Source organism: Neopsephotus bourkii, unplaced genomic scaffold (genome assembly GCF_033783945.1).
Source record: "Neopsephotus bourkii isolate Nb327-2 ecotype Australia unplaced genomic scaffold, CSIRO-AGI_Nbou_v1 NB_947, whole genome shotgun sequence".
Lineage (NCBI taxonomy): Eukaryota > Metazoa > Chordata > Aves > Psittaciformes > Psittacidae > Neopsephotus > Neopsephotus bourkii.
This window is the reverse complement of record NW_026901441.1, coordinates 1,472,920-1,496,114: the sequence shown is the minus strand read 5'-3', so window position 1 is coordinate 1,496,114 and position 23,195 is coordinate 1,472,920. Positions and strand designations below refer to the sequence as shown.

The following is a 23,195-nucleotide window of genomic DNA, read 5'->3' as shown; positions in this document are numbered from 1 at the left end:
TGAGCCATTGACCACAACTCTTTGTGTGCGGCCATCCAGCCAGTTCTTTATCCACCGAGTGGTCCATTCATCAAACTGATGTCTCTCCAATTTAGAGACAAGGATGTCGTGTGGGACAGTGTCGAACGCTTTACACAAATCCAGGTAGATGACATCAACTGCTCTACCCCTGTCCATCAGTTCTGTAGCCCCATCATAGAAGGCCACCAAATTGGTCAGGCAGGATTTCCCCTTAGTGAAGCCATGCTGGCTGTCACCAAGCACCTTGTTGTTTTTCATGTGCCTTAGCATGCCTTCCAAGAGAATCTGCTCCAAGATTTTGCCAGGCACAGAGGTGAGACTGACTGGTCTGTAATTCCCTGGGTCATCCGTTTTGCCCTCCTTGAAAATGGGGGTTATATTTCCTTTTTTCCAGTCATCAGGAACTTCACCTGACTGCCATGATTTTTCAAATATGGTGGCCAGTGGCTTAGCAACTTCATTTGCCAGCTCCTTCAGGACCCATGGACTTGTGCACCTTCAGGTTTTTAAGATGGTCTCGAACCAATTCCTCTCCTACAGTGGTCCCAAGGTCTTCATTCTCACAGTCCCTGCATCTGCCTTCCAAGGCTTGGGTGGTGCGGTCAGAGCTTTTGCCAGTAAAGACAGAGACAAAGAAGTCATTCAGAACCTCAGCCTTCTCCAAATCCTGTGTAGCTAGTTCTCCTGAGAGCTTCCTGAGGGGGCCTGTGTTCTCCCTAGTCTATTTTTTTATTTGCTACGTACCTATAGAATCCCTTCCTGTTATCCTTAACATCCCTAGCCAAGTTTAATTCTAACTGGGCCTTAGCTTTCCTAACCTGGTCCCTACCTTAACGGACAATGTCCCTGTACTCTTCCCAGGCTGCCTGTCCTTGCTTCCACCTTTTATAAACCTCTTTTTTCATTTGAATTTTCCTCAGCAGCTCCTTATCCATGCAAGGAGGTCTCCTGGCCCTCCTGCTGCACTTCCTTCTAGTTGGGATGCAACACTCCTGAGCTTGTAGCAGGTGATCCTTGAATATCAACTAAGAGTCTTGGCCCCCCCTGCCCTCTAGGGCTATATCCCATGGAACCTTACTAAGCAGGTTCCTGAAGAGGCCAAAGTCTGCTCTCTTGAAGTCTAGGGCAGTGAGCTTGCTGCCCCGCAGTGCCACATTTCCAACGAGCCCTTCCCTGTTGGTGAGCACAAGGTCAAGCATGGCACCTCTCCTTGTTGGTTCCTCTATTACTTGCAGAAGGAATTTGTCTTCCACACAATCGAGGAACCTCCTGGATTGCTTGTGCCGGGCGGTACCGTCATTCCAACAGATGTCAGGGTGGTTGAAGTCCCCCATGAGAACAAGGGCCTGTGACCGTGAGGTTTTTCCTATCTGTAGAGTGCTTCATCCGCAGGTTCTCCTTGATCAGGTGTTCTGTAACAGATCCCCACAGTAATGTCTCCCATAGCTGTTTTACACTTAACCCTGACCCACAAGCTCTCTGTTAACTGATCACCTGTCCCCAGACAGAGTTCCATACTCTCCAGCCTATCCTTAACATAAAGGTTAACTCCCCCTCCACGCCTGCCAGGCCTGTCTTTTCTTCTAAAGAGCCTTTAACTTTCCATTCCAACACTCCAGTCACAGGAGCCATCCCACCATGTTTCTGTGATGCCTATTCTATCATACCCCTGTAGACGAGCACACATCTCTAATTCCTCTTGTTTGTTCCCCATGCTACGGGCATTTGTATAGAGGCATCTGAGCCAAGCTCCAAATGAAGCTGGCTCATTGGCTGGAGCAGCTGGAATATCTCTACATTGCTCCGAGCATTTATTATAGGTGCTGGCAACTGACTGGGTGTGTTGGGATGGAATGATGCCCCCCTCCCCCAACACATCTAGTTAAAAGCATCCTTGACCAGCCTGGCAAGCCTCCTACCAGAACTGCTCTTCCCCATCAGCTCCACCAGCCCCCAGTAGACCTGGCCTCTGGCCTACAAACTTGGGTCCTGTGTTCAAGACACCCAAACCCCTGACTGTGACACCACCCTTTTAACCATTTATTAACCTGGCTAATCCTCCTAGCTTTTTTGAAGGTCCTCCCCTGTATCCTGGAGAATTGATGAAAAGACTGTCTGAGCTCCAGAGCCTCTCCCAGGGCTCTGTAGTCCTTCTTCATGTTCTCTAGGCTACTGCTGTCTATATCCCTAGCACCCCCATGTATCACTAGAAGTGGGTAATAGTCCATGGGACTTACTAGAGCAGGCAGCCTCTCAGCAGCATCCCTGATCTGTGCCCCTGGTAGGCAACACGCTTCCCTTGAGACCGGGTCAGGCTGACAGATGAGTGCTTCTGTCCCTTTCAAAGTAGAATCCCCTACTACTATGGCCCGCTGATTTTTCCTGGCAGCACCAGTAGAGATCTTCTTTACCAGTGCACCAGCCGGGTGTTTCTGGTGTGAGTGCATTTCCTCCTTAGCCCCTGCAGGACAGCAAAGTGGTTCTGTGTGGGGACAACAGATTCAGGAGGAAGCCTGTTGCTTTTAGTTGTCCTCTTCCTCCTTTTTTTTTTTTTTTTGTTTTGTTTTGTTTTGTTACTAATTCCCGGGTTAATGGCCTTCTTCTTTCCTCCATGATCTAGAAGGGAAGCTTGAGGTCCCTGCACAGTTTAGGCCTTGAGCAAGCAGTCCTCCTTCCTCCCAGATTCCCTGACGTCTTGCAGCCTATTCATAGCATCCCGCAGGTCCGCCCTTGCTGCAGGAGGACCTCCACCAGGGAGCACCGAGTGCACCCTCACCTCACCAGAGCAGTGCAGGCACTCTCTACACCCCGAAGTCTGCACTGCAGCCCCCCCTCTTATCGTCTCTTTCTGATTGCCTACCCTGGCCACCGCCAGGCCAGCCAGAGCAGAGCTCCCAGACCGGGCCCTGGTCATACGGTGAGTACTCACCAGCCCGCTCCCGTGCTCCGCTCAAGCTGCCTCGGCCCGCTCTGTTTGCTGCACTCCTAGTTGCTCGCGCTCCCTGGGGCAGGTTTTTACCCAGTCAGGGCTAGCGCTGTTCCTCCTGGCTCCCCGCCTTGTGAGTCCCTGCTCGCGTCAGCTGAGCTACCAGCTCCTGGGCAGGTCCTGTCGAGGACTTGAGGCTCCCTTGGTGGCTCTTGTCGCTCTGAGTTGAGGCTTCTGGATGCTGAGCTTCCCCATGCTCAGGTGTTGAAGGCGTCTTCTCTCGAGCTGCTCACCTCAGCAGTTGGAGGTGTGTTTACTTGCTTTGTAACACAGAATGTGTAAGGGAGACCATCTCCAGAGTCACTGAGGACTGCACAGCGGTTGTATAATTTGATGAGTGTTTAGTTTGAGATGTGTTTACTGAAGAGTCTCTGTAGTTATATTTGAGTAGAAATGCTAATGCTAAAGGGAAGCTGATTAATGCGATTACGAGACACCTTCTCTGGTAGAGAAAGGCAATATTTCTTTTTTCTTTTTCTTTTTTTTTTTTAACGGCAGATAGGTTGTATTATAAGCCTATATTGTAAGCAAATCTTATTTCTGAGGTTTTTTTGTCATCACTAAAGGAAGAATTTAAATTGCTGGCTGAAGGTGTTTTTGGTTTGTTTTTTTGCAGCAGATGCTTACGTAGCCTTTAGCCTTTGGCTGGCTATGCAGGGGGGGGCTCTTGCTACTTCCCAACAAAGTAGTATAGATTTACACCTTTTTCTTAGCATTGGTGCTTTTAGTTGATGCTCAGCTATCAGATTATGAAAGCATTATGTAAGAGCTCAGAGTTTCCCAATTTTCTTTTTATTTCTGCATATAAAATGATACACATTGTACATTTAAGGCAGTAGGCCTTTTAGCAGTTTCATGCTGACAGGGGAAAAATTGCAGTAAAGGCCAGCTCCAGAAGCTTCCTACTAATATTTTAACATGCCTATGTAATCTTGTCTTTTTTTTTTTTTTAGTAAGTACCAAATGCTGCTGACAGGAAACGACAGCTCACACACCTTCTTGAAGCCTGAACTCTGACACAAGCAATCTTTCTCTTTACAAGTGAAGAGGCAGAATAAAATTAGAGTGCTATTCCTTAGCCAAATTGAAGCTGTTGGCTTACTGAATGTGCCAGGGTTGGCATCTCTGTTATTCCTCATTCTTAGGCCAGTGGCTTTACTTTCTGAAGGGTGTGCTGTAGCAAGCCAATATCCCAAGGCTAAGTAGGAGTGCTGTGGCCATGTCCAATGTACTCTACATACACATGCACAGTATGCAAGCATGAGCATGGCAGTTATGGTTGCCAGCTAAGGGTCAGGAGCCACTCTCTGATGGTTTAGTAGCTGGTTATGGTGGTGCTTGCCTAGGCAGTGAGGCAGTGTTAGGATGTTTGGGGAAATCTGCTGTGTGAAATACTTCCAAATCAGAAATACAATCTTCGGAAAATTGTTTTAAAGGAAGCTTCATTACAAAACACTGAATTAAACTCATTTGCTATTTTTTTTTTTTTTTGGAAGGTGTTCTGTTTAAACCCTGCCATCTTAGAAATAAAATGGAGGAGGCCTTGGTGATGTTTTGGGAAACAATTCCCCAAAAGCTATTTGTGATCTCCTTTTTCTCTGAATATTAGTTTAGACAGAGAGTGATTAACTATGTATGTATATAATGTCACAGTGAACTCAAAATACAGTGAACAAATACAGTGAACAAGTACTGTATTTGTTTAACAAATTAGTATTTGCATTTTATTATCATCACCTAATGTTTTGTAAACTTATTTCTGTTTTTGAAAAAAAAATTTATTCTCACAATCTTATTTAGTCAGAAGTCAGATTTTTAATAACTGGTTGTTCATAAGGCCAAAAATCTTCAGTTCTTTCACTTTGTCACCTTACAAGGTTGCTTGTGGCAAATGACTGTTGGAAAAGGGCTGCTCATCTGAAGAATAAACTGATGTTCCCTGTGTATCTTCAGTAGCTGTAACTAGCCAGTCTTCTGATTGAAAAACTATGCTGTTTTGGGTTTGGTTTTTTTTGTATTCCTAACTTAGTTTCCTGTATAAAGCTTTTTGAGATGTTATATGACTTAGCTACTTAAATTCTGGAAAATATTTGTCAAGCCAGCCACTTCATTTTGTGACTTGAACGTAGAAATGAAAGAATATTGTCTTTGCTCTACTCCTTTACTAGTTAAGGCTTTATACATTCTTTGAAATAGAGACAGTGTCTCTCTCTTTCTCTCTCTCTCTCTCTCTCTCTCTTTCTCTCTCTCTCTTTCTCTCTCTCTCTCTCTCTCTCTTTCTCTCTCTCTCTTTCTCTCTCTCTTTCTCTCTCTCTTTCTCTCTCTCTTTCTCTCTCTCTTTCTCTCTCTCTTTCTCTCTCTCTTTCTCTCTCTCTTTCTCTCTCTCTTTCTCTCTCTCTTTCTCTCTCTCTCTCTCTCTCTCTCTCTCTCTCTCTCTCTTTCTCTTTCTCTATCTCTTTCTCTCTCTCTCTCTCTTTCTCTCTCTCTCTCTCTCTTTCTCTCTCTCTCTCTCTCTTTCTCTCTCTCTCTCTCTTTCTCTCTCTCTTTCTCTCTCTCTCTCTCTTTCTCTCTCTCTTTCTCTCTCTCTTTCTCTCTCTCTTTCTCTCTCTCTTTCTCTCTCTCTCTTTCTCTCTCTCTTTCTCTCTCTCTCTTTCTCTCTCTCTCTTTCTCTCTCTCTTTCTCTCTCTCTTTCTCTCTCTCTTTCTCTCTCTCTTTCTCTCTCTCTTTCTCTCTCTCTTTCTCTCTCTCTTTCTCTCAACACTTTTACAACTACGGATACTGTTGAAGCAGACAGAAACATGAGCTTAAGCAATAATTGAAACTCGTTGATAGTGTTTCTCTCTGACTTTTTGAGGTGGGCCAGGTTGTGAAGACGAGGAGTTTCTTTCAGAGTACTTTTACACAGCTTCTTCAGAGTTATGAATAGGACTGAATTTAGTGTATTAGTTGATGACTTTCATGAAAAGTAGTTACCCGTGTAGAAAAGACAAACTTGGAGGTGTTCTGTCCCTGAAAATTCATGCCACTTACCAGACACTGACTAAAACCAGGCAATTGATGCTTTGAAGGCTTGTCTTCCCACTGTTCTTGCAATACACCTTGAATCACAGTGTTATCAAGCAGGGCTCTGGAACAGTGTGTTTGGTTACTTGAATTGTCTGCCTGCAGTGCAACTTTAGGCTGTTGAGTTTTAGTGGTTCTAAATAAAATCAGCCTCTCTTGTTTGATCCCCCCCCACCCGCCTTTTTTTTTTTAATGTGGCCATTTTAAACTTTGGTGTTGACTATCAAAACACAGGCTTACTAAGCCTGCTATGAGACCTCTAAAGACTAGAGCTATGTTTGAGCTACACCCTTTTATTACTTTTGTTTATATAAAACAGTATTTTGCTGCATACTTAGACTTTGACATCTGAGAAACACATAAAGGCTGTGCTTATATGGTTTTCCTAATCTTTGGATATGGACGTAAAGCACGGAAGCCTCTTGTACTTTACAGAAGAAGAAATCAAGCTTAATGTAAGGAAGAGATGTGACACAAACGTGCTTCATGCTATTTGTTCTGTTTAATCAGAAACTAATTCTGAGGCTCAAGTGATGGGTAAATAGTCCTGTATCAGTAGTCTCAAAAGACAAAAGTTCCAAGGACCTTGACAAACATTTTATTTGAGAAAAGAGATTCTTGTACTATGGTTCTTGCACTGTTTCCTTTGCTTTCAGCACATTTATGCAAGATCTATTCTTTTGAAGATTGGTTCTTTAGCTCTCAAATGCTGATTCAGTGGACATGATTAACATTGCAGTTAAGCTTTTTGTGGGGTTGGGCTGGGTGTGTTGTTGGCTTTTTCCCTCTCTCTGCCCCCTCTCCCCATTTTTTTTTTATTCCTCTGATAGTCCGTGATTCAAAAAATGCTTGGAGATGGTGAATATGATTCTACCTTTTTGGAGGAAAACTAAGAAGCTTCCAATGAAGTTAGTAAGAGATGGTCTTTGAATCAGCAGGTTTAAACTGAAAATGGATGATAGTAAATGTATTGGTCTTAAGCATTTTAGTATGACTTTGCATTAATCCCTGTCTGTAGTATATTATATTTTGAGGAGAGAAATTCAAAAGGATCACTACAATTCTGCCATTTTCCTTTGTTCTTAACTGGGTAGCCACTGGAGGAGGAACTGTTTGTGTCACTTGGCTCTTCTTGTATTGGATTACATAATATACAGTTGCTGCTTATTAGTTTTCCTTCATTTCTCTATATCCGATATGTAAGAGTGCTTGTCTTCTGTTTGCAATCTTTATCTGTATCTCAGCTGGAAGAAATCACGGATTTTCCTGGAAAATATTCATTGTTAACCTGCCTGAAATCTTGAGTGGAACAGCACTTGTGCAGTATGAATTTCGTGGGGAATTAGTGCAGAGAGAGCAAGCACTGCGCGGGTATGCTTGTACTGATACAAGTGCTGAGGCTTTCTGGTAAGCCTTCGGCCGAAAAGTTTTTAGGAGCTGGCTAGCAATCTTCAGGCCGAGACTCGGTAGATATTCTTGCAGTTAATTCTCTATTCCACAAGATGGAGCCAGTTATTAGACAAAGTCAGCCAGCAGAAGAATTTGGAGAAACAGGAGAGAATTGAAGTAACTCCACTGCGCTTTATGGTCAAAGGACAGGTAGGGTGCAGTTGAGTGAAAGGAAGAATTGTAGTCTGTAAGAAACCTTTGAAGATGTTGGCCCAAGATAAGTTTGTTGCAGACTATTGAGATGCAAAGCTGTTAGTGGTGTTATATGTAATACTTGCCTGCCTTCCTTGTAGAACTGCTAATTGGTGACTGCAAGAATGTAGAGTGAAAACTAACTTTGTTTTTATATGCCTCCGTAATACGCACCTTATTTAAACTTAGTCTTTGGCAAGTCCTCTTCATTTAAAACTTTGTCTCTAACTTTTTAGTCTCCTGGCAAACTGGTCTTACTCACATAGTGTAAAGGGTTCAGAGTAGTTTGTGATGTAAGGCAGTCACCTTTACTTTTGACAGCAAATACAAAATTGAAAGACTGTGTGCTTGCGCTTTTAACCCCAATTCTGCTTAGTAAGAGTGGGCAGCACCTGGAGCTTCAGTAAGCTGAACAGGTGGTAGTGGACTGATGAAGGGAAGGAAACTGAATTATTGTGGTAAGGAAGGCAAACGTCATCATTCTCATACCTTAAAATAGTCATATATGCAGTAATCTCACACTTGTTCCTTTGTGGACATTAGCTATGCCTGTCATATCCCTGTACTTTTGTTTTCTGTTGTGTGTTTTTAGTTCGTTCTGGTCCCTACTACCTGTTTGTTTTTAAACTTGCTTGTGTGATGGGTAGTCCTGCTCCTGCCCAGTTTTGATAGGTAGTGTATAAGCTTTCTCACAAATTGCTTACTGCAGGTAGAATCTCAGTAGAGGATAGAGTGGTGACTGACATGTTTAAAGCAGTTAAAAAGATTTTTATACGAACTAATCAAATAGAGAGCTAAAACAGTATTTCACACTGTATTGACCAGTTGGTTTCACATACAGTTACAGAAATTTATGAGGCTTCCATGTTTTTTGTAAGGCAGATGAAAGTACTTTTTCCTTAACATTTTAAATGAGCAGTATCATGTAAGCCTTGTTTTGTACCTGATATGGTATCATGCATCAGCTGATGCAAAATGAAGCTTGAACAGTTTGTAGTAAAACTTAAGCCTTGGATTTATAAAAACAAATGTGCTTTGTCTTTTCTTTGGAAATGCACCAGCATTTGCATTACCATTCCTGTTATTATTCTTGCCTAAAGATCTGTATCAGATGTACCCTCAAAAAGTTGATTGTATCAGCTATAATTACATTAGAAGCATGTGTCAGCAGTGCTGTGAATGTTGATTGCAGCTTCCTCAGTCAGCTTTATAATATGAGTAGAGCATATGGTCCTAAGTGGCTGAGTTACTGGGATAGTGAAGAAAGGGATATATGGGAGTATATGCACACATATTCAGCATGTGCAAGCTACTAGGGCAGTTTAATACAGAGGGGAAATAATCTTATAAAAATCTCAAAAATAGGTATCCTGAAGATGAGAAAGTATGAAAAAAAAATTGAAATATATTGGGAGAAAAGCTTTCACCTCATGAAGAATACATAAAACCAGTGCCTCTGCCTCCAAATTCACACTTTAAAGTGCATTTTAGAATAAAAGAATGCCTTGTGAAGATGGATAACTTTTTCAGCAATTTAAAAAATGTCTTGAAATTGACTTATATGGAGACTTGTGTCTAAAATTATGTAAATTACTTTCAAACTCCTTATTGCTTAAGTTTTAAACAGCTGAAGCCAGTGTTTGAAGTGTTCTCGGTTTTTTAGTAGCTGTAGATATTTCTGCAAGTCATGAGGGTGTTGGTTCTATACAATAACTGTATTGGCATGGAAGTCTACTGCAACTGGAAAAAGGTCTCTTCAGTTGTTTCTTAATTTGCAAGTTATTTAGCAGTTCTAAAAACTTTAAGCATACCAGGAAATGTTGTCTGATGGCTGTGTATGGCCTTCATTCTTAAGAGTCTAGATGGTCTCTAATAAAGGACTCCTTAAATACTCAAAATACGTCACAAATTAGTGCTGCTTCTCTGCATCTAATTGCATCCTAGTTTTTGTTAGAAATTTGATACACAATTCCTGAACACAGACTAATGTAGTAGCTGGTGTGGATCCTGTAAAGCAGCTGAAGACTCACCCCACTTCTTATGTGCTCCCCCTCTCCTGCAGAATGATGAAAAAGCAGAAGAGGAAAGACTTATGGCTTGAGATCATGACAGCTTAAGCAAAGCAAAAGATACTCACTCAAGTGAAGCAAAAGGATAATTTCAGTCAGTGCTTCCCATCAGCAGTCAGATGTCCAATGGTTTGGAATGTCCCTATGGTCAGTAGGCACCCCCTACCTACTGATTGGGTGAGAAGGAAAGCCTTTCTGCTGTGGAAGCATGGTTCAGCTGCAGCCAAAGCATTAGTGTTACCGGCACTGTTTTAGTCACAAATCCAAAGAACAGGTCCATATGGACTCCTAGGAGGCGTGTTACTTCCATCCCAGCAGGACCAGTACAGCAGGAAATGTTGCTTGGTATTCTCCATTTAACATGTAATAGCCTAAATTACAGCCTAAAGACGCTAAATTAATTTGTGTCAAGCCATGTGACAGCTCAAACCCATCTTTCTGTTTAGCCCTTACAGGAAGTTTGCACTTGTGCTCTGTTTAAACTTCAAAGCGAAACTTCATCGCCAGCTTTTATGAAGCTAACTGAATTACCGTTGCCAGTCAGAGTAAAAATGTACAGTAAGCCTTGAGGGTCTGTCGTGGTTTAACCCAGGACAGGATCTTTATTTGGTATTAGTTATTTTAAGGGTTACTTAAATTGTTAATGTCAGGCCATCCTAAGGAAGGTTGTCAGGTTTTCACCAAAATGACCCAATGCATTCAAAAACTTGTATTGGTAATTTCCCTGGAAAAGTGTACATGCCTTCACAGCTGACCTTACCTAACTGCCTATTAAGAGCTGAAAAGGAAATCTTAAGTCTAATCAGTAGACACATATAGAAAATAAAGTTTAGGTTGAAGGAAAAAAAAAGATTCTCATCTTGAAAGCAGTAATCTGTTTAGGATAGCTGAAGCTTTTTCCTTGGTTCAGCCAGGCAGTGTTTCAGGGACTTCACAGTATCCTAGCACATAGTGTAGTATAAACTGTCATTTTCAGTCATACAGCTTTTTGCCTTGAAAATGAAAGATACTGAAAATGTTTTTAAGTGGTTATCTGTTTCTTAAATGACTGAAAAATTACTTGAAGTGTATTTTTATATCCAATGGGTGCACTGATTCTGGTGCAGCAAGCTGCTGAAGTGCAGCTCTGTTCTCCTAGTAAAAACCTTGTATTCAAATGGCTTTCAAACAAATAACATTACAATTGTATTAAAACTGATGTCAAACAGTATTTCATGTTAATATTGGCTGATTGGAGTTTCACTGTATAATGCAGTTCTTTATAGGTAAGATAGCATCACTACTGACATGGAAAGGTGTTCTAAATTGTATAAAAATGGTTGTCATCTGAATTCCTGGTGTTCAGTCTTCATTTGTGAAGCCAAATGTCATCCTAACTGTCTAGCAGAATACAGACAGAGATACACTAGGCTACTTTTGTAAGTTTTGCTGGAGAAAATTATATCTGTCTTTAAGGACATGAAGAGAAGAAACCTGTGAGTATTGAAGTGAAAAATACTTCCTGAAATAAATAAGGATCGTGACTTCATGCAAAATTGAGATAACTGTAAGTTGCTTATTGAATCAGTCCAAATTACTGTTGAACGTTTCTCAATCAGGAAGGTTTACAGCTTTAGTTGACTGGTTATGTCAAGCCCAGCTGGTTTGCCCACACAGAAATCATTATTTTGTAACTTCTTTTGCCTGCCACTTACCTATGGATGTAATTGATTTGTAGTAATTAAAACATTTTTCATTTGAAGTGTTTAATATTGCATATTGTCATTAGTCTGAAACTTGGAGATTACACATGAACATTTTTCTCTGGCCTGAGGTTTGTCTGTTATTTCACTCTTAAATTTACTACTTTTTTGCTTGAATATATTTGATTTCCGTAAGTTGTTTCAGAAACAAGTACAAATTGATGAAATCTGAGCTTCTGGGAAAATACAAAATTGTTCCATTCCAGGAGAAAACTAGTTAATTCATGAGCTGTGTTATGATCTTTCTTTTTATTAACAAAATTTGAAGTTAATGTTAAACTAGAAAGGTAATGATCTCCCTGTTCATTTATTGAGATAGACTTCAGTCATGTCAAACCCTCATTCCGGTTTGTCTCTACATAAATATAGAACTTGCCAATCTGGGATATTATAGTTGAGGAAGAACGTGAAGAATAGGAAACTCCTGTGATACATAGTTGTGCAGTCTCTGTTGTGGTGAAAAGCTTTTAGTGTTAAAGCTCTTTACCCTATAGGATAAAATTACAGACATCATATAGACACTACAGATGAACATCTCTTGTCCTTATAAGTAACCTGATCAAAACTGCCTTCCCTCTTTTGAAGGCACATCCCTGGGTTATAGTTTTGGAGAAAAGCTGGATAAGCTGTTGGGCACATAAGACTGTGCCTTACCTTCTTTCTTCTAAAATGTCATGGCTACATGAAGCAATTGCGTAAGTTGAGGTGCTTTGTCTGCTGGTGTATAAACTGTAGTTGAAACTTCAGATGTAGAAGCAAATGGCATGAAAACCTCTATCCTGGAGCACCAAAGCGTAAAGTAGTTTAAATTGTAAGTGGGATCTTCCTGTAATACAGATATACACTGTCTGGAAGGACAGGGTGAGTATTGCTTGTCTGTATTTTACAGGGAAAAATAAAAAGGCAGGTCAACAGGCTGCTAGTTGTTGAACTATACAAGACACACATGACAGACAATTTTATTGTTCTTACTTGACAAATAGCAATTTTAACATAGAAGTGCCATGTGGGAAATTGTGTTAGCTTCGGTGAGCAACTGTTAGATCCCTTGACTTCTGAAATGGAGCACTTACTCTAAAAACTGCCAGTCATCTTAATCATTTGGTCTTGAAGGTCGAACAGTGGACACTAGACACTAGAGGAGGGCTTCTTGCAACAAGTCTGTGGAGCTGTGACTGTGTCTTAGAATTTTTGAGTACTAATTCAAAAGAGTGAAGTCCAGCTGAAAGGAACTACGCCGCTTGTTGCCTTGTTTGGCATTTGCTGAACAATGCTTGCACACTGTGTTCTGCCTCACCACAGATGAGTATGCTAGGGGTGGCTGGGCAAGAACCTGGGAGGAGACACAGCTGGGACAGCTGCTGACTCTAATTGACTGTTCTATACCATGTGATGATGTGCTTAGCAATAAATGCTCAAGGAAAGGAGAAAGAAGAAAGGACATTCTTGGCTATGGTGTTCCAAAGCAAATGTTGCATGTGTGGAGGCCCATTTTTCTAGAAAGTGGCTGGACATCTGTCTGCTGATGGGAAGTAATAAAGAAATCCTTCTCCCCCCACCTTGTTCGCAGTGTGTGCTTCTCTTATTAAAACTGTTGCTGTCTCAGTCTGCAGGTCTTCTTGCCAGCGCAGTCGTAAGCTAAAGATCAGGAGACCTAGGCATGAAATTCTTTTCTATGCCCCAGGACAGTGTTTGAATGATATATGGGAATGCAAGCTGCTGCATTTGCATGAACGGTCTATGTGTGTGTCAGTTGTACAAAGGCAGAAAATACTTGTTTGAAATGTTTTCCAGCTCCTCAATGCTTTTTCTTGCTTTTTAATTGTGAATTATTTGATCTCTGAACTTCTTGGAACTCAGAACTAGATGGACATTAAAGCAATACCTATAATAGCTCAATAAAATGATATACATGTGCTTAGTCTGAGACTGTGTAGTGAATTCAAGTCAAACATCCCAAGTTTCACTGGGAGTTCAGGCCAGCATACTGTAGGTGTGTCTCAGCGTGCCAGCACAGCTGAGAAACAGTGGTGAGGTTCTGTGAAGTAACCCTATTGGGCTGTGAATGGAAACTCATACTATAGTTTAGGAATCAACTGAGTTTTCCACCATTCTTACGGTATTTTCATTGATTGGTTTTGCAGATTGTTCCCTAAGAGCTTGCATGCTGCTGTTGTAAAGTCTGTGCTGTATGAGGTGTTGAAGGATTCTTTGCATTAATGTAAGATTGCCTCGCATTTAATTCCAAGTTAATTAAAGATGCATGTCTTGGGAAGCTTTTAATTGAAGAAATAGGGGCAACTTCTACTGATTTCTGCTGATGCTTGCACCTGATGCGCAACCCTAAGGATTATTCAAGATGTTAACAAAATCTTGTTGCTACTAGTAAGACAACTTTCTAAATTTTGTTTTTGTTTCAGGGTTGGTTTTTTTTTGGCAGGGGAAGGCAGGTTGTAACCTGATTAACTCAGATGTTATGTGACATCACTTAGAAGCAGAAAGCCATAAATAAAACCGCTGACAGTGGAGATTGTTAGAAGTAATAGAAATCCCAGAGAACAGTTGTGAGTCTTATTCAGGTGTGTTTGTTCCTGTTGTCAGTATAGAATTATGTCAAATAACATCTTCACAGGATATGCAATTTTGAAAATAACTAATTTATTTCTCCATTCACTTTAGGTCCAAGATGGGCGTCTTGGAACACCGGTGTTTTTATTTGCATCAGATGTGCTGGAATACATCGAAATCTTGGGGTCCATATATCAAGGGTCAAGTCTGTCAACTTGGACCAATGGACACCAGAGCAAATACAGGTAAAATACCTTAAATATATATTTTCAATTTGGATGGAATGCCAGGGCTCGTTTGGTAAGGATTTGAGTTTATCATGGTGTCTCTGCTTGAATGCTTTACAAGGTAGTTCCTAATGTGTTATATTTCTGCTGTAATGAGTTTAAGTTCTGAAAACTCACTTCAGAAACTGGTTGAGTTGTCTCTTCTGGATCATTTTAGATCCAGAAGTCCCTTGCCACTTGGACTCTGAAAGATGCTTCCTCATTGTATCTGTAGAAAGTGTGTTGTAAGCCTTTTCCTTTTCAGGAGGGCACAATAAAGTAGCATTCACACATCTGTGTGATTCTCAAATTACATTCTTTTGGTGTTCCAAGTGCTGACTTTTCCAGGTATGTTCCACTCTGAAGCATTTTTCTATTGCAAGACAATTTTTCTTATTCCTTTTCCTCCTGAGCATCCTTTTGCTCCTGAGGAGCATCCTGAGAGATGAAAGCCCATCTTTCACTGGATGGGTTAGTTTACACTGTTAAACAGCATCTGTGTTGTTAGCTCTTGTCCAGCAAGTATTGGCAGGCAGCCCTCCTGTGCAATGGGAGCATCTCCCAGGACATGTGGCAGCAGAGAGGTCTCCAAGTTAAAAACTTGCAGTGTTATTTAAGCACACCAATAGCATTCTGGCTATTTCACGATTTAAAGTATTAGTGGACCTGAACTGTTTCTTCTCACTTTTCCTTAGTGCATGCAAGAAATGGGAAATAGTAAAGCAAGACTACTCTATGAAGCTAATCTACCAGAGAACTTCCGAAGACCTCAAACAGATCAGTATCCTTTTTGATTTAGCTTTCACATTAAAATGACTTTTAATGCGTTTTAAATGTTATAAAGGATTGCTGCATTTAGCAACTCGCCTTATTTATTTCATTGATATTGTATAAAAAAAATGACAGTGGAATTCGGGAACAGTTCAGAAAAGGTTTAGATTACTTCAGTTATAGCAAATCTACTTTGTAATGAGATTTGTCAAGCCTCATTTATTTTTGCTTTCAGAAAAGGTGACTTCATAAATTCCTTGTATGTAGGAAGTTAGAGTGATACTGGAGAGCTCTTGAATATTCTGTCTTTGTCTTGAGTAACTGCCAGCTGAAGTTAGAAGCATTTGAACAGGAAATAATGAGATGAATGGTAAAATAAAATAAGCCATTGGATCTTACTCAAGTGCAGTATGGATTTCTTCAGCTAGATAAAGTACTCTAATTTTTTGGAGTTGAAATATATACAATTCTGTGAACTCTGCAAGCACAGATGGGAATATCTTAAATAAACAAAAACCTCCCTGAGAGCCACCACTTGTGTTGGTATGTGGTTATCACCATATAACTGGAAGGGGAAGGTTGGAGGAAAAATTGTCATCCACCAGTAAGTATCTTTCCTCAAAAAATATGTTTTCCAAATGTACTGAGTCATTAGAATAATGTATAATGGCATTAATTAAGATTTGTATTCACTTCTGACTTAGTGAAAGTTACTCTGCAGGTGGGATTTGCTTCATCTAGCCTTAATGGAACTCTAATAAGACCCTAAACAGCTACTGTTAAGTGAGCTGAATCTATCTCCAGTTCTCTTGGCCTGATGATGATACAATCTATGGAGGCTGGTAAATGCACTTAGTCATAACTGGATCTGAATTTCCTCTTTCAGTATCTCAAACTGATTTTGATTCTCCTGTTTGTTAGATACTATGTATGATATTCTATGCGCAGAAGATATTTTTTTTTATGAGTTAGGTTCCTCATCATAAAATGCACTTGAGCAAAACAGATATGTATTTTCATGTTCCAGTAGCTTTAAAATTAAACATACATATGTATAAGAAAAAAGTAATTGGAACCAGGTAGCACTGTAGTGTTCCAGCTATAATATTCTAGAACTCTGTTTCAGCCATAAGGTTGAAATACTTTCACTAAAACTTACTCAGAAGTGGATCTTGAAGATGTATGTTTTGTTCTTGCTGCAGCTAACTCAAATTCACTGGTGCTGTTGCGGGAGAAACAATAATGCTTTGCTCTAAGCTTTCTTGTCAGACCAGACCACAAGTCTCACTTTTAGATTCTCAAGATAATTCTTTTGTTGATACTGTATACCTTTAAATAAATATACTTTTGAAGAGCTGACAGTTTCTAAGAGGTGGACTTGGTCAACTGAATATATTTCATTGTGTGCATTTTATTCATTAAAAATACAGGGCCAGGAGAGAGGATGCCACCATTTTCTGTTTGATTTCTCAGCTTCCCCATAACTTTGTCAAGCTACTTACCTACTTGGCATTTGTGATAAGCTGTTTTTTCTGCCTTTCCTCTGTGCCCTTTGTATCCCTACAAAATCAGCATTGTGCCTAATCAGTATCTGGTTATGAATATTCTCAATATTCTGAATAATCTTTTGGAGGTATTACGGAAACTCTGCATGTAATGACCACTTTTGTATATGTTCTCCTATATGATATTTAACTGTAGCACTATAATATTCTTATTTTTATTTTTTACGTAGTAGAATGGAGGCACAGGAAAAACATGTATGTTGAATCCTCCTAAAATCTCCCACTAAAGGTCCCCCATCAGTTCTGCTGCTTAGTCACAAGACTGACCTTTCTGGGCATTGGTTTATTTTTATGCTTACATTGTACTTGGCAGGGATGCTCTGGTATAGAAGCTGATTTTGAGGATCATTTTGACGAGTTTTTTGTATGACAGCTTTAGCTTCCTGTTTGAAAGTGGTTTTTTTACAAGAGTAGAGTGAATCAATTTGTCTCTTCATTTTACTTGCTTCTTAAAACTGTTTTGGCAACTGTTAATGTTGCTTTAAATTCTTTTGTTAACAAGAGCACAGTAGGTTACTGATCTAAACAAATATAGACATGCTCCGAAAGTTCACACATATCAAAGTTCCAAAATAATAATACTCCAGTTTAATAGCATCCCAAGAAATTAAACTGTGTCAAATTTAAATGCTTGTGATCCTCTGAAATAATTTTCAAATTAAAACTTTCTAAGGACTGAAATATCAGGTGAGCATCCTGGGAAACTGCTAAAAATAGGGAAATATTTATGCAAAAGAACTAAAATACCTAACACCAAAATCTGGGCAACCAAAACTTAGAACACTTAGTATAAATGTGCTATCTGAAAACGTTAATTTTGACAAATAACTAAGATCATATAGAAAGGATAGGTTGTTTTAAGGTATTTTATAACAATCAAGTTTTAAATCTTTTGTATTTACTTCTAAATTAGTTATAAATTAATACAGCTATCCAGTTGTATGGATAAAGCATGGAAAAGAATCAAATACCCTTTCTATATCTCCTTCCCCACTGAGATTATATAATGCAGTAATTTGTGCTACAAGTTGGAAATTTTTTGGGGAACCCTATTTAACCTTATCTAAATTTGCAAGGTTGTGGAAGTAGCATATTATACAACTTCCGTTCATCTGTAGTTAATATGCTTTGATTTTTTGGGGGCAAAGTGACAGTTCTTTGGGATGTGTAAAGAACAGTGCAATGTTAGTGCTAAGATAGTTGTGCATTCAAAGCACTCCAGATGCTCTTTAGAATGTAGGTATATTTGAAAAGAGGTAGAAAAGAATGTTTTGGTTTCTGCAACTTTTAGGAAGTATCTTCAGGTGACACATTCAATTTGAAACTGAATATGATTATGGACAATACAGACTGAAGGAACAGATTGCTGTGACCTCAGAGTTAATCTTGAGAGATAGTATGGAGCTAAGGTATCTTTCCATTCATTGAGAAAGAATTGCTATGGAGAGGCAGTGAATCAGCTTCCACAGTTGCAATTTTGTTTTTTAAATGGATAATCACATTGCTCAACTAGTCAGTTAAATTTATTCACAGATACGAGAGAGTCAGCTTTACTAAAGTATCCGCATTGCTTTGGATGAGCTGCTTTATGAAGCTGAGAGAATAATTGAGGAAAACAACTACTTGTCCTTTTTGTGTTTGAGCTGTCACATCTGGTCTTCTGCATCAGTATGCTTGCTGCTATTTCCACCTTTGCTTCAATATATTTTTATCACTAGTGTTTTGGTTTTCTTTCCCTCCCACAGAGATGCTTCTTGTAGTAGGAGACTCTTGTGGAGGATTTAATGATCTCAGAGAACTGTTCATGACCAGCTTCTGTAGCATGATACAATTTATGCAAATCAGAGAATGGGTTTACGTACATTTCACCTTTTATACAAAGTATTTTTTTGCAAGTTATGATAGTAAACTATACTTTAATTATTGTATATGAGTACCTTTATTCAAGTGTTTGGAGTATTACAGACCTGTAGCTAATAAATACTAAGTGAAAATGTCCTAACTGTGGAACACTGAGTTAATCCTAGTATATCTTTCTCATATTGCTTCATTAAGAGATTAAACTGATTAATTCTCCATAGTAAAAAGAAGCTTTTTTTTGGATGCTGCAATAGCAATTATTGTGTAGAGCAGTTTACTCTGTTGTTTTAAAACTACAAAATGAGAAGGAGCAAGAATCTGGTGCGATTCTTTGACTGGCCCATCAGCTTTGTAGGTTAATGTTTCTATTTATCTGGATACATATTTTCCTTAAACTAGCTAATTCCAGAGCTGTGGAATTTTTCATCAGGGATAAGTACGAAAAGAAGAAATATTACGATAAAAATGCAGTTAATACCTTCAATGTAAGTAAACAGTTTCACCAAGAATTCCATCACTCTTGTTTTTTGAAAGCTACATTAGACAAATGCAGAAAACATTACATGTTGAAATGCGTTCACAGTCAAAACCTTTTTGATTCGGTGCTGTTTTCTTTTGTGTCTCTTGAAAGGTATTCCTAGCTTCTGTAAGGTCAACATATTATCTGTTATATCTGTAACAGCAAATTGTAATGATTCAACAAATAGCTTGCTTCTGTTTCTTTATATTGTGTTTTTCACTTTTGCTGATCAGTAGTTCTTCAACAGTATATTTTGAGTCCTTTCTGAGCATCTTTTTCATGGGACAGGGATAAGATAGGATTACTGTTTCTGGTGACTTTGTCTTCCCTCATTCTGTCTAATACCATGATGAGAAATCCTACGGTGTTTTGGGTTCCTTCTTAAAGGTCTTAGTGCTCTGCTGAATTCCAGACTGTTGCATTCAGTGAGATGCATTGAAATAGCAAACATGGGCAGTACAGCAAACCAGGTGTTTAATCATGTAGTTGTCTGCTCACTACTGTAAGTTCATGTGTGCTTTGCTGGCAAAGCAGTTTTGAGAATGTCCACATTTACTGAAGTTGTTCCTTACACCCTTGTTTGGTTTTTTGGATATTGCTGTTTCTGGGCCATACAGTCTAGTTTTAGCATAACTAAAACAACTATATAAATAAAAATATATAAACACGCACTCCTCTGTACCTACATTATTTAATTGTGGCCTAACATGTAACTTACTACTGCATCTTACTGGTCAGTGAACTTTGACAGAGAAACCAGTGCATGGGTGGTTGTGAAGAGTGGGATTTATGCTGCCTTTCCCACCTGAGAAAATGGATCTTTGAATGATAGTTTCATTCTAGGAGGAAAAAATTACCTGGAAACTAGACAAGTGTATTTCATTAAACATGGTTGAATTAGAAAGAAAATTGCTTCACTTGTAAAATACAATGTAAAATACAGTTGTGGTTTGAATTGCACTGTCAGTTACCCTTCTTTCCTTTTATTCCGAAGTAGTAAATAGGAAGAATTGCTTACAATGACACTTCTTTAAAAAGTTCAAAAGAGTCCCAAGATCATTCTGAACTGAAAACCTAGGTGCCTAATCTAGTAGTCCACTGCTGCCTTAATATCTTTGAGGGAGTAATTGAATTTTGCTTTATTGTATTGTAGACTAATATGAATTGCTTACCTACCATAGAAGCAAAGATAGAATCCAGACAAGCTGAAGAGATGCATGTTACTGCTGAGTAGGAAACACCATTTAATTTCTTTTTACTTGGGCTTTTCATTGACTGACTAATGTAAATGGCATAATCTCTCCAAGGTAGAAACAGAATCTGATTATGAAATAATTTAGCAATAGATAACTCATGCATTTTGACATTCATCTGCGTTTCTTCAAGGCCACCAAACATGGTTTGAAGTAGACAATCTGAAATTGGTTTTGGCAAAATCCTAAAGGTACATGATACCAAATCAGTTGAACTAGTGTAGTGCCTGAAGTCCTAGTCTGCTGCTTGTATTGGGTTACTCTCCTTGGCTCTGGCCCCAGCCCAGCTCACACGTCTGGGAAGTGCTGTGGCTGGTATTCAGTGATCATCATTCACCTCTGCCTAACAGGGAAGAGGAAGAAAAGGTGAGGTTGGGCCTCCATTCTGCACTTCTGTTATGCTGCTTTTCTGCTTGTGGATACTATTGACAGGGAGGAGGGGAAGTTACTCTACACTTGTTTTTTGTTTTACTGTGGTTGGTTTTTTTTGTGTGTTTGATTTGTTTGGTACTGGGAAACATTCACTGTCAGTTAGGCCTAATTCTTTAACATGGTCATTGGCTTTATCCTTGAAAAAAAAATCTTACGGAATGTAGGAGGAGTGGTAACACCAGGTAGGCAAACTACAGTGCTCTCCTAGTTTGCCTAAAGTTAGGAGATGTAGGTTGGGAATTTATCAAAGTGATCACGCTATGCCTGTCCCTTGGTATCGCAGATGTACTTCAACTTGTACTTGGGGTGAAACAAAAAGCAGGAGCTTCAATTCAGAATAAGCTGGGGGAGAAGCCTGGGAAAAAAATACCAACAGAAATGATGTGGTCATTATTTTTTACTAACACTGATAATACAGTTAAGCTCAATCTGGTATTTTAAGAAATATGGATGTTAATGTGGATGGATTTTATGTGTGCCTTTTTAAAATACTTTTTTAGCTCCTTCTTGGAACAGAAATCTTTTTCTAATCTTAAGGTTTTTTTTTTAACTGTTAGGCATTCACTGCTTCATAATGTTGTAAAACAAGAAGGAAGAGGTTTAGAAAAATGTCTAACAATGCATTTGTAGAAATGCTTTATTTACAGAGTAATGGAATATTGCCATCTATTCTTTTTTTTTTCATTTGGCTGTTGTTAAAGTAGCAGCTTTGTTCTGCTCAGTGTGAAGAATTTTGAATAAATTAGCTGACACAGGGAGACAAGCTGATGTTTTTGTACCCCATGAAAGTATCTTCAGACACATCAGCTTTTTAAAAAACTTAGAGTTGAAGTGATCTGCAAATGCTTACAGATAGAGTTGTAGGGTTGTGATATTATGACTAAAACTATGAAGACAGTAGTATGGTATTTCTGATATTTACATCAAAGTGTATCCAATTTAAGCAGTGTAGCCCATGAGAGAGTTAAAAGTAGCATTTCTCAAGCCCTACTGCCTATCATAATTTTCTCCCAACATTAACAAATCACATTGATGTAAAAAATCAGCACCTTCTTTCTCAGGAAGTAGTTCATAGTTCTACTGTGGTGAGAGTCATGCTTATTGAGACTTCTGAAGACCAACTACTTAAGAAACCTGAATTTCTTGATCTGTCCAGCTGCTTTCCTGTTTTGCTCTGCTATGATAGAATTTTGAAACATGCAGGACTTCATGTTTTGTTTATTCTATTTATGTATGCTTCAATTTAAAAAGAGTAATACAAGTAAAAATACTTGAAGCTGATAGGATGTTACTTGGGAATTTGTGCTGTGAATGACATGTATGATTTTGTTTTGGTTTTCTTTTTTTTGTGGGTTTTTTTATTCCTCTTTGAATAAACAATTTAAGAGCAACAGTAGGTGTCAGCGAGTCAGCTTATTGTAAGTATCCTCAGCATTATACTATTGTTCTAGAATTAATTTTCTGCCAAACCTCCTTTTCAATTTTGGGGCGTACATAAGATTTGAATGATGCAAAGTATAGTACAGAATCCAATAAAATAAATTTCACATAGTAGTGTAATGATTAGGGCATTTTTATAAATGGCGTATCTATTATATAGTAACATGACCAATTTACTGTACAATATGTTATGCTGTTTGACTTGATTTATCCCTGCAGGTTTGTACAATGCAACTGAGACCTTGCATCACTTCTGTAGTTAAGTACACAGTTACTATAGGTCAAGTGGTGTGAGATTATTTTGTATGTTAAAACTCTTCTTCAGGCAGGTGCTGACATGAAGCTGCTGAGGAATATCATTGCACTTCAGAACTGCACCTGATTATTGCTTTCAAGCATAGGCAGAAACTTTTATATTCATTGTAGGGTTTTTTGTACACAAGAATCCTAGAACTGAAGGGTAAAGTATGCAAAGCAGTTTCTCGTCTAACAGTCTTAGTTGTGAAGACTGTTGCTTATTAAATCTTTTGTTTGCTTTGGGCTCTCTTTAAACCCTTTATTTTCCCTTAGTTCACTGTTTCCTGGAGCAGGCTTAGAAGAGCACAGTTTATGATTAGACAGACACCTTTCCCTAAGAATTTTAACTTGTATACTTAAATAAATTACTTGAAGGACTTTTTCAGAATTATTGCAGTAAATATAAGTGGAGCAAATGTAGGGCTTGTTGGAGAGGCACTTTGGGATGTTTGTTTTTATGAAAATAATGTCTAAATAGGCTGTTCGTCCTGACTGATCTGTGTATTGAGTCCCAAATACTTGTAATCAAAGCTATGCACTGATAAGGTGGAGGCACAGTTGTTAATGAGGCTCATGATCTTAGATGCAGTGGCAAAGAGAAATAGCAGATGTTGCTTGTTGTAGGTTTTGGAGAATTAGTAAGAATCTCCCAAAACTACTGGTTACAGGAAGCAAGCTTTGAAGTAGAAGATCACACAGTT

At 39.0% G+C, this 23,195-nt stretch overlaps 1 protein-coding gene across 2 annotated transcripts in view; it reads left to right on the top strand.

Moving 5' to 3' along the window:
- Positions 1-23,195, top strand: part of SMAP1 (small ArfGAP 1) — an 86,852-nt gene that overhangs the window by 15,036 nt on the left and 48,621 nt on the right. For both annotated transcript variants that reach the window (XM_061358567.1, XM_061358566.1), the window contains exons 2-4: positions 14,202-14,335; positions 15,052-15,137; positions 18,962-19,037. In XM_061358567.1, coding sequence (XP_061214551.1) covers positions 14,202-14,335; positions 15,052-15,137; positions 18,962-19,037 — 296 coding nt within the window. The remainder of the gene's footprint in view (positions 1-14,201; positions 14,336-15,051; positions 15,138-18,961; positions 19,038-23,195) is intronic.